This window comes from Falco peregrinus, chromosome 4, assembly GCF_023634155.1.
Source record: "Falco peregrinus isolate bFalPer1 chromosome 4, bFalPer1.pri, whole genome shotgun sequence".
Taxonomy (NCBI): domain Eukaryota; kingdom Metazoa; phylum Chordata; class Aves; order Falconiformes; family Falconidae; genus Falco; species Falco peregrinus.
In genome coordinates, this window is record NC_073724.1 from 96,897,523 (window position 1) to 96,909,804 (window position 12,282).

The 12,282-nt window shown below is 38.5% G+C and overlaps 1 protein-coding gene across 1 annotated transcript in view; it reads left to right on the forward strand.

The window, feature by feature from the left end:
- The window catches only part of STARD13 (StAR related lipid transfer domain containing 13), a 297,105-nt gene that overhangs the window by 79,858 nt on the left and 204,965 nt on the right, over positions 1–12,282 (forward strand). Inside the window, exon 4 of the mRNA XM_013302212.3 lies at positions 1,536–1,670. Within this exon, the coding sequence (XP_013157666.2) occupies positions 1,536–1,670 (135 nt within the window). The remainder of the gene's footprint in view (positions 1–1,535; positions 1,671–12,282) is intronic.

The window sequence follows — 12,282 nt, forward strand, 5'->3', positions numbered from 1 at the left end:
AACGTAACAACTTTTAGACAAATAGTAAGAGGTGGTCTGTCTTTACATCTGTGTAAACTGCAAGTTACTGCTGGTCAGTTTTTTATAGAGCAATAGTATGGGGCATTAGCGCTGGCGGGATGACTCTGGATGATCCAGAAAAGATATTAAAAATAATTATCTGCCATCAAACTGTTTTCTGAAATATTCTCTCACCAATACTATAAATACATGATTTAAATACAAAACACTGAGCTTTCTGAATATACTAACAGCAAAACTGCTAGCTTTGGAAAACTGCAATTAATAGTACTGCTGCTCTAAACCTGGTACTGTTTCTATGGAAAAAGTCTTTCTTAGCAATATGGAAGGGGTAGTACTTTGTAAATGAGACAGTAGAGACAAAACATTCCTGCTGTAAACAATGTATTTCCATTTGATGCCTAGTACTCTGTTTCAGTACAGAAAGAACAGCAGAGCTGAAGAATGAGAATCACATTTTTCAGTTTTAGTCCTTTATCATTCATGGATAGTGACAGAGAAATCCTGTTTGATTACCTCATCTTACATTAGAGATTTGACTTCCATTGAACAAAACTTTACCTTTAACTTACACATTCTCTTAATTCTTTTGCAGTAGTATATTATTTTCCAGTTTGGGGGGGGACCACATACAGATTCTTTTGTCAGCTTTTCAAAGCCTCCTTCTTTTACATCCCTAAAAATAAGCTACCTGAGAATCAGACAGTTGCTGTTAAAGACCGGCAGCAAATTTGTCCTCTTGTGAAGGGGAGCAGCAGAAAACAGTCTCATTTTGATTGATTGTACCCAACAGCCTGGAACTGCTCTGCAGTGCAGCACACTCATGATCCTGGTTCCCCGATTGTTCTCAGCACAGATCCTGCTGGGTTGCAGCATGAGTTGCTCCTTGCTCACACACCTGGTTGCTCTTTGGAGGTGAACCAGGTGGGGGAATGTTGGGCAGTTGGTCTCCTACAGGCATTGCATTCAGTGTGGCTAGGTACCTGTGGGACCAGAGTTAGGACTCACATAATTTAAAAAGTGTCATGTGAGTGGAGCCATCAAGTGAGATCTCCCCAGGTTTGGGGGACAAGGAAAAGTGGATTTGGAAGGTTCAGAGTCTGTAATTTGAAAATGAGAATTTTTTGGGTCTCTGTTTAAGTTAGAAAAATGAATGTGAAATAAAGTGAAAAGATAGTTTTAATAATTTGAATAAAACCATTTCTCTTTCTGAAGTAGAGGTGATTCAGTTTCTTGATATTTAGGAAGGTGTACTACTGTTTATTAGTTCTCCAGTTGTGTATAGTAGCTGTTAAGGAAACCCCTTCACATAATAGCTGGATGTCTAATTTAGCAAAATGTAAAAATGATGCAGCAGGTGGTTTTAAGAAAAAAAGAATTAAGGCCAAATGTTTACCATAAATCACAGAAAAAAGCTTTAAAGAGATAAAATTCCAATGTTTTTATCTTGCAGTTCACATTAAAAATATTTATGACTTGCCTTTATTTACAGGGTTTTTAAAATTCTCTTACAGTGCCCTGTTCAAGTGGAGACAAGGTTTTATGGAGATCATCAAGAAAAGGGATCTTGGAAAAATAGAAGAGCAGACTACCAGGATCAAGACTGTTCACCTTACCCAGTGTCAACTGGAGCACGACCTAAAACTGATGTAAGTAGCTAAAGCATATTTATAACATTCTCTAGCTGACTACAGTAACCTCAAAATTTACTGTTTATCATTAAAAATTGTCCTTGCTTTTCTGAGAGGTAATATGTTCTGCAAATATTAAAATACACGGTGGAGTTTGGTTTGCAAAACAGGTACAGATAAAAGTTAAGTCAGTCTTGAGTAAATGAGACTGTGGGGCTGTGGGATTCATCTAATCTGACTTTAGATGACACTAATGAAGACTTCTACATTTGAACGAGTCACTTGGATTGCCTTCTCACAGTCAATGGAAAGAAGCAGGTGCTTGTAAAGAGTAATATCTCTTGTCTGGAGGTTGCACATGGTTGGATTCCGGGCATCAGAGCCACTACTGCATCTTTTTCTTCATTTCTTATTTTATTCCCTATTTTTAACTGATAACAGAAATATTTATTTTGGGCTTTTTCACAAGGTGATGCTGTCGTCTGCAATCCAAGTCTGTTAAAATCAGAAGGTTTTTTTCAAAAGGCTGTGATTCACTTTCTCAATAGCTAATTGTAAGCTATTTTAGGGTCAGTGTCTTGGTTCCAAAATGCAGATGGGTTTTGTCTCTCTGTTTTAAATTATTTGAGTGCCAGCAGTGTCCATGATCATCACACAACATAAAAAATGGCTGCACTAGATTAAATCAAAGGTATTCATAGTCCAGTATCCTTTCGTTGGCAGTGGCCAATGCTAGATGTTCAGGATAGAAGTGCAAGAACAGGATAAAGAGATAGCAATCCATCTCAGCTTCCTTTGAGGTATTTATCATGCAGACATGTTGAAGCCGAACACTGTATTGCAATTTTGTAATTAAAAGCCCCCAAGGTCTTTTTTGCTACTAGTTCTGTCTTTTGTATTAATTTCTTCTTTTGACATTCGAAGCGTCTTGTATCAATGAGTTTCAAAGTTCTAATTGTGGAATATGTGAAAAACCACCTATTTCTTGTAAATTTGCTACTGGATTATTAATTTGAGTGTAATTCTTGTACTGTGAAAAACGGAACCTTAGGAATCTTGTAGGAACTAGTGAATACCTGACACTGGATTGTTTTTTTAAGTGTGTCTGACTGTATTTAGTGGTATTGAATTTTATCTGCCTGTTTATCTTGCACTCATTCAGCATCCTGAAGTCCTTTTGCAGCAATTGGCAGTCAGTTTTTGTTTTTATTAACCTCTGTAATTTAATATCATCAGAAAACTCTATCCCTTTTTATTCCTCCATTTTCCAGATAATTTATGAGTATATTGAACATACATCTGTGAGACTGTCAGGTAATATCTATCCACCATAAAAGAATGCAACCAATTATTCCCAACCTTTTTTTTCCATCTTAGTTAGCAATGAAAAGACATTTTTACTTCTTAACATCTTTTTTGTTGTTCTTCCTTGACAGCATAGTTTAAGTCTGACAGAAAACTTCATCAGAAGCTTTTTGAAACGGAAGTACATTGTATCAGCCAAATCACCCATATCTGCATGATCATTCGAAGAACTTGGCTTACAAAAGCCATACTTAAACTTCCCTGTTAGCCTGTGTTACCATCCATGTGTTGTCTCTGTTCTTAAGCACGCTTTCTGGAAATTTTCTGCCATGCATATCAGTCCTGCTAGCGTCTCATCCACAAACAGCTTGAGGCATTTTCAGATATTGGCATTGTATATGCCACGCTCCATTCCTCCAGTCCCAAAGGCAATAGATTTTAGCAATAATTACACATTTATGTCAATAGCTCAGCAGTTCTTTTTCTCCTGATGAGGTGCTTATTTCAAGTTATCTACGCAATATTGATTAAAGCAAAATCTATTATACTAAAGGTGTCTTAAAACTCTCATACTGTTCATCTATTAAGGAATGATATGCATGCCACCGCACAAATTCCGTATTTCATTACGTGGGCCTACTTTTGATCACTAAAATCAAAATTCAAAGGTGAGCTCCACTTGGTTACTGATTGAAAAATTATTGTCCTCCCACTAGCTATTTCCTTTCCTTAGAAAATAAGCTTGTTGTTTTCCATTTCTGTAAAAGTACAAAGCTTTATTCTGGTTTGTCATGGTTCTAGTTGAAATAGATAGTAGAATTCAGTAAAAAGATAATTGCCAATTTTATTTGTTTTTGCCTTGGCCAAATGTTTGGGCATGTGCAAGTATCACTGCTTAACTACCTTCTTACTAACACTATGTAAATATTTTTGAAGTGATGTTGCAGTAATACTGTTGTTTTGGCTAGAAGTGTGCGGGAGAGCAGGCAGAGAAAGTAAGTTTTGGGTGTTTTTTTCTTCCTTTTCTGAAGTCTACATTTATCTTTTTGTTGATATTCAGGAAATACTTGTACAATAAATAGCAGTTCCGTGCATCTTCCATCGGTGCAGTCCATGTATTGTATCAAACATTCTTGTAATACTGTAGGAACAGCAGTGTAATGCAGAAAGTACTACTCTTGCTTAGGGCACTCTCTAGTCTAGAAACCTACTGAAGGTACAGAATTCTTTTAGAAATTAATGGGCTGTTTTTTTAATTGACCAGTGCTTTAAATTAGGGATAAATTTTGAAACTGGGTGTTTGAAAATGTCATTCAGGAGAGCAGATTATTCTACTTCCTTTAAAGTGCTGCTTTTGGTGCATGTGCTGTATTGCAGGTGAATACAAATAACACCATGTCTAGCTCCAGGCGTGCAGTCTGCATGAGTCTGTCATGTCTCTCCAATCCTTAAGATACAAACTTTTCCATATTTTTTAAAAAGGGCATGCCAAAGTGACGTTTATTATAGTAAAGGAGATGGATCCAAGTGACAAAAGGCCTAATTCCTTCTGTGTCACACCCAGGTTGCATCCATTTAACTCCCGTGATCCAAGTGGTATAATATATTACTTGGGAGTAACACAGAGATAGATCAGACTCGTATTCTGATGAGCTAGTCTTTCTTCTCTTGCAATTTCTTAGGAGCAAAGAGGACAAAAAGAGCTTAACTGTCGCCCAGGCATTTAGAGAACCACATACTCCATGATCTAGTAAGATTAACAAATATAGTGAAGACCAATGTTAGAATTAACAGGAATGCTTTCATTCAGGAGCAATATGCAAAGAATTATGCAGGACACAGTTCTTCAGTTCTCAGTACAAGGCAGTGATGTTAGCTGCCCACTTTCATGGATACCAACTAGGGTGACAGCTTAAAAGGTGCAATGAAGGTTTCTTTGGCAAACGTGTCACAGTAGGTATTCTGTTTATAGGTCGTTAAAAGATGACTGACACTTGTTACAACATTTTGATAGAGTAATAGTGAAAATCACGGGTTTAGGGTAATGGTGTGTCATGTCATGTCTCCCCTCCTTCCTTTTCCCACAAAGCATGTTTCACTGAAACATTATATGTGAGGTACTAAAGGAAACACGTATTGAAGATGCTGGGGAAGTCAGGTGCCTGAGAGACAAACACCAAAGTTTCACCTGACAAATGCTGGCATTTGTAAGTGTCCACATCTACATCACAGAGATTCCATTAACAAAGAGAATAAAGCACTGCTACAGCAAGAGCCATCTCACACTGAGGAGTTGCCTGAATGTAGGTCACTTGTTTGACATGCTTTGTGCCTTCAAAGTGCTGATGTTGGTTGAGTATCTGAAGAGGTGACTGGCTGAGGCATAGGTGCTTAGAGCGGGGTAAACTAAATCCCTCCCATGACGTATAAGTTATAGTCTGGCATTTGATGGGCAGTGCCTGCCTCTCCATGCAGTGAGCAGAGCAAACTGTGAGATCCTGATGGTCTAAGTTATGACTCTAATACCAGGTGGTTTAAAAACCCCATCAGTCAATACCCTCTAGCTCTTGCAGATAACACAGTATCTTCTGCAGTATGTGCTCTCTGAATTGACAAAACAAAGCTTCATATATTGGTTACAAGGTGGGCTTTTTCCTGTATCTGTAGTAAGTCTGCTTTTATGTTTTCTTTTTAAGTACGGTTGATGAGCATAGTTTGATTTCTTATGCTTTAGTTCCATAAATAGCTTGAGTACATTAAGCTAAGAGGGCTAAAATGAACCATTTTATAGGTTTGGGCCTTTTCTTAACCTGGATTCTCAGTCTGGTGCACTGCTTAGCCACATGAACATATAGGCTGGTGCAAGAGAGGGTCAGAGTGGCTGGGGATGAGACAGGATGATTGCTTCTTTCAGCATCAGCGTCAGCTTCTAGTAACTTAAACTTTGTGGACTATAGTTTATCTGTGCTAAGCTGCTTGATTCAGAAAATGGGAAGTAAAACCCTGCTTTGTAACCCACGTGACTGTAACCCGCTGTGATTCTTTTAAGGTGTTCTTTTTTTTTTTTTTTTTCTTTTTTCTGAGAAATGCTAGATAATGCTGTAAACAGTGTTTCAGAGTTTAGGTCAGAAGTTTCAGAGGTGTCTGTTATCTTCTGACACTGTTTAGAAATGTAAACCCAGTAATACTGTAATCTGTTACTATAGTAGTCATTATCTCATTGTTTATGGCAGCGTGATGTTTGCCTGACCCTTTCACATTGTTTGAGGCCAGAGAAATTCAAAAGTAAAAACAGCTGAAGGAAAATCAGTGTTTCTCATGTACTACTTGTTAAATGTTGCAGCCCCTGGACCAGCAGGGATCAGATTATTCCATTAGTGAGCATGTGGCAAGCCTTTTATCAGATAGCTGCAAACGTCCAGTGCAGAAGGAAGTTATAGTGTGGCAACTCATAACAGTTTGTATTTCTACTAAGCGTTCTTTCAGAATTTGGGGATCTTAAAGCATTTACAAACCTTAGGCTAATCCTTCATTTCTCCATGAAATATGTAAGCAGAGTCTTCGTTTTACTGAGATTAGCAGATAAGTGTATATATAACCTGGCTCTGAAATAAGTTTAACACAATATCACTGTTGGACATGGCCATAAATTTATCAGTTCATGGTACAATTTACAGCAGCAGTTATGTCCGTTATCTAGTAGGGTATGTTTCCCTAGGTGAAGATTAGGCAGATCGCGCTTTCCTTGGACCTTGCCCCCTACTGACAAAGTTGATAGTAAAGCCTGGAGAAGACTAGTGCAGCCTCTGGGCAGAGACTTCTTACTTCAGAGAGCTCTCTGCCTATTCTGTTGTCAGGCCACTTTGTACGACCCATGAAGTACAATAAGATGAAATAAGAAGCCTAGACCTGAGTGATGGAGGCATAGTGTTTGATGTTCTGCTTTCTTACAGAGATGGTGTGCTTGAAGGCACAGTTATTTGGCTTTGTTGGAGCTGAAGATTTCTGTCTATACTTTGACTGAATTTGCTTGTAAAAGTATCATAGCTCATGCAGATGAGAGATGCAGAAATCTTTGTAGAAATTGGATCCTCACTGACTTCCTCAAAGTCATACTGGTTGGTTGCAGCGTGGTCAAGAGCAGAATCTATACACAGTCTGTGTTTTTGCTACCAAACCATACTTCCTCATAAAGAGTGCTAACCCCAAGTGTTCCCATTCTTACAAAAAAGAATGTCAAACTGTGTCCTTTAGTCACGTAGATTGTTTTCCTGTGTGTCCTTAATGTTGACATAATGATGTCAGCAAATTAGCTTTCCAGTGTAAGTGCAGGTAGTCTGAAACATCATCTTTGGATAATTTTTCTTCTTGCTTTCAGTACTTAGTACTGCTGGGACAGAGACATGGTGGAAGTCAGGTAAAGTGACCCACTCTGCTTCCACTTGTACCCCATTATGGTGGATTCTTACCTCTGAACGCGATGGTCAAATGCTCCTGAAAGACAGAATCTTTCCTGCTTTAAGATTAACTAGTTTCTTGGTAGTAGAGGAATTCATCATCCCAGGAAAAGCTGGTACTAGCTCTAGCAAAACCCAAGCTAATAAGGAGTGAAGGGCAAATGGCTGGCTTCCTTCCTTCCTATTTTTAACAGCAAGAGCCAGGTATTGTGATATACATAACTAATACTCCAGGCTTCCTCATCCACTTTGTTTCTGGTTCACCTGACAGCACTGTGGCCAAAGTCTGTTCCCAGCAAGGGCTGGTTGCAAACATAAGAGCCCAGCATAGCCCCTTCTCTTTTCCCTTTTGTCTTTAAACCTTCCTCCCATCAGCTGTCATCTTCACACAAAGCTGTCTCTGAACCAGGCAACACTGTGCTTACGCATTACGCTGAAATCATGATGCCATGATGAGTTCAGAGAACAGGGGAAGGGGAAGCTCCGTATAAATTTTAGCATTGCTTAGTATAAGTATTTTGTATGTGAATAGGTAAACTTCAAAAACTTCTGGAAGGAAAACTAGCAAATTAAAATCTCATCTAATACATCTTCTAAACAGTCCTAAATTCTGGTTCTAAATTCTCAGTCTGCCCATCTCTGCAAGTCAATGAAACCTCAGTAGAAATAGGATCAGACTGTGTGAATCAGGAAAATGTGAATATACCAAAACAGTGAACACTAAAAATCCATCTCACTGAGCAATACTTGAGTGTCTGAGTAGCATTTACAGGACTGATGCCAAAGACTGTCTGTCTCAGGGGTTCAGTTCTGATGGTGGCAGGAGGAGACATTGAATTAGAAAAGGTAGGTGAATAGTATATAGTTACTGAGTTTATCAGACCTGGCTAATAACAAACTGTTTCATTATACATTCTTACTGGTCTTTATATCTAAAATTATCATCAGGAAAGAGGTTAGATGGCAAATTGGTGGACCACTGCCTTTCCATTTTAGAAATGGCATCTTGAGCTATGAGTCCCTTTTAACAGTGCTTAGAAATTTTAAACTTGGCATTGCAATGTTTATATATATATAAAAATTGTAAGAAATGCTATCATGTTATTATCAAATGATGTTTTGAGGGAGGACAGGTTTGTTACTTGTTAATTTTATTGCAGCTTCTCCTTGGAATCTGGCTTTTGCATTTATCTGATTAGAATTAAAAAGGGGTTGTTTTATTTGCAATTTCTTTCTGTTCTGTGTCTTCCCTAACACAAGAACAGGCCAGAGAAACAGAAGCTGGCCCAAACACACATAACCCAAAAGCTTTTGCAAATGCACACTTACAGGTCATCTTATTTATTCTGATTTACCATGTGCATTTTTGAATTGTGCTCAAAGTGTTTTAGTGAGGAGACCCCAGTGTCTTGCACCATAACTGTTCTGCATACAGATGGTTGGTTACCAACGGGGTTGTTTTATTTCTTGGTGGTAGTAATCGTGAACTCCAAATGGACTGAAAAGCCTCTGTCATCTTGATTGATGAGACTCTTGAGATGTTAGTGTCTGTTCCAAGGAAATGCAATCTTTTAGATCATTCTGATTCATCTAGGAGCAAATTGTGGTGTGTTTCAGAACTGACCAAAAGTTTTTATTGATTAGTTTGTTTGGTGAATTTCACAATTTTCTGTAAGTAAAATACATAACCTACTTTTTTTTCTTAATTATTTGCACAATTCCATTTTTTCTGACAAAAATGTTGAAATCTGCTGAAGATGATAATCCTAATGTAGCTATTAAATGAATTAAACAGCAATTAAAATTACCTTGGACTGTTATGGTTAAATCACTCAATCTATGAAAATATTTAATTCTAAATTACATTAATGGGTTCCTTTTTACACAGTATTTTGCATCAGATTATTTTAATTTAGTTTTCACAAGGATTATTTGGAGGCAAGGTACGTGCTTTGTGTATTTATTTTTATTTAAACTTACTGAGTTATCTGTGTAAGAAAGGAAAGAGCTTCTTTACCCTTATTCATAAAATGGCTTTGAAAAATATTTTTATAATATTTTATTATTCTTGGATGGATGTGGACAAGATAATTTATATGCTTTTTTTTTTGCATACAATATAAAGTAAAATTTAAGCTTCCAGCTCATTTTGGAGCAAAGTCACATTTGATGTAGTTCAGAAGGTATATGAAGTCCAAATCTGTATTGGGAGAATGGAACTGGTTATTTTTATTGCTTGGCATTACATGGCTATTTATGTAGTTCAAACTGATAATGTCTGTTTATGTTGTAAGAAAACCTTTGAATGAGTAAGTGACTGCGGGAACAGTTGGGAAGTAGGGGTGACCCACCTCTGCAAGGGCAGCCAGCAGGTCCACAGGGGACAGCAGCAGCTGGGCTTCATGGTGATTTCACTAAAACCCTGTGAGCAGAGACTGCCAGTAAAAATATATTGAGTGAGCACTTTTCTGAGCCAGCCCAGTCCCTGTCTCGTAGTAACTGTCCCAAGCTCACTCAGTGAGACTTGCCATCTAGGTCCAGCTGTAGTGATGAAATGAGAGCTGCAGATGGGCATGGATTAATTAGTATATACACCCGAAATTAAGCCTATGTATGCTACTTGGCTTTTATAGACTTATTTACCTTATGTAAATTGAAATATTCAGTATTCTAGAATGACTTCTCTTGTTATGTTAACATTCACGTCTTCCAACTGAATTATTTTGCAGAAACTATAATGCCAGGTACCAGTACTCGTCAGTGCTGGTTTTTGTATTGTGTTTCTGATAACACGGACTGTTTGCAGGAGCACAATCACATTTCATAACAGTGCAGTCTTACTAATCATAGACAGTAAAATTGCTGACTTACACTTTAGTGCTAGTACCCAGACTCCGTAATCCATTGCTTTTCAAGGACAGACTGAAATTTCCTGGATCTTTGTCAGTGCATGTGGGATGCAAGCTGTAAAAATAAGAATCTCTGTAAATGCATAACAAGAGGTGATCAGGAACATACCGGTAAATTATACCATGCATATGCAAATACAAAGAGACATAACCTTACTTCTATCCAGTTAACTTTATACTTGACAAAGTGCAAAAGGGAAACATTTTCTCTCTTCTTCTGTTTGCATGTTTCATATCAGCAGTTTTGGGCTCATGCTTTTAGATGCAACACACTGTTTATTTAACTGGGGGACAGTACAATTTCCTACTGTTTTGTAGCAGCCACAGAAAAGACAAAGTGATAGAGTGCCCCAGGTCCCATGGGTGAGATTGGCAAGCATGTGCTGGATTGGACCCTACCAGACTGTCTGGTCTGTTTTTGTTTGTGGGATATGTTGAGCGCGGTTTTCTTCAGGGAGGTATGTGCAGTCGTACCTTATCTGCCTACCTATCTGTCAGGTTGTTGCTCACTCTTTTTCTGACCCTGTGGTATATTAGTTACAACAGCGTGGAAAAAAAAAAAGAAAAGAAAAGAGTGAATATATTCTATGTGTAGAGTTTTATCAAAGTCATTTCTCTTCCAGTGTAGCTATTACGCATTTCACTATCTTGGCCTCTGTTCTGGAACTTGTCATTCTTATTCAGGCAGGGTTTTCTCAGCTGCTTCGCATGTTGATCGGATGGTGCACAGGATTGAGCTAGTGCCTTTGACTTTTATAATAGCTGTTCTCAGCAAGAGGAAAGTGGAGAGATTCAGTATTACCAGAGGTGCATAGTTAAAAATGTGTCTTGCTTGGACTGTCAAAGTGTTTCTGTGGTGCTTTGGAGCTTGGGTAGTCAGACCCCTAGTCCCACTTAAGCAGTGGTGCAAAGGTCTCTCATAATACAAGCCTCCAGGCTCTTTGTACTCTGGAGAGCTTGTAGGCTGCTCTCTCCCATTTCCCACGCTAGGGAAGAAGGGACTTCCATCTATAACACACCAGGGACAGAGGCTGGCACAATGTGTAGGGAGAGCATTTTTTATGCAAATGAATGCAGCAAATCGTGCATCCCGTCTCGCTAACAGAGATAATCCCTCTCAAGGTACAACTTTCTCTTGTGCTTTTGCTGGGAGGAGGCATCTTTGCCCAACAGCCACCCGTTTGTCCTGGGATGTACAGTATCTCGCAGTACTGAGGTGGGATTATACAGCCCTTTGTGTCAGTGATGTGCACTAAAGCTGGCAGGTGCAGGAAGGCCCAAGATTCTGCTTGACCTGAACAGTTTTTTCAGGCAGCTCTGTTTGGTTTGGTTTTTTTTTTTTTCTCTCAGGTGTACCAAAACATTTCCCAGGACTTTCATTATCAGTTTCTGTAACTGCTTCTTTTTCTCATTAATTAAAAAGAAAAAAGAAAATAGAAAAAAAGGTAGATATATATGCATATTTTATATATATGTGTATATATATACACACATTATATATACATGTGTATATCTGTATATACATTTTTATATATGTGGTTTTGTTGGACTTGAGTTTTTTAACAGTAACTCCCTGTACAAGGGTAGCTTTCTGTATGGTTCTGGGACTGAACTGTGTTTAGCTTCTCCAGAAGCCTCTATGGAGCTTCAGATCTTCTAGAGAGGGATCAGGGCTGCACACCACTTAGTCTCTGATTCAGAGTGAGGCCTATACATGTGTCCATGGGAAGTCGGGAGTATGGGGCAGCTGTACGTCCCCAAGTCTCCCATTGACCCAGAGTCACCAAGCACATCCAGAACCAGATGAGGTGCAGGGCTTCTATAAGGGGGCTTATAAGAAAGATGGGGACAGACTTTTTGGTAGGGCCTGTAGCGATAGGACAAGGGGTAATGGTTTTAAACTTAAGGAGGGTAGGTTAAGACTAGGTGTAAGGAAGGAATTTTTTATGGTAAGAGTGG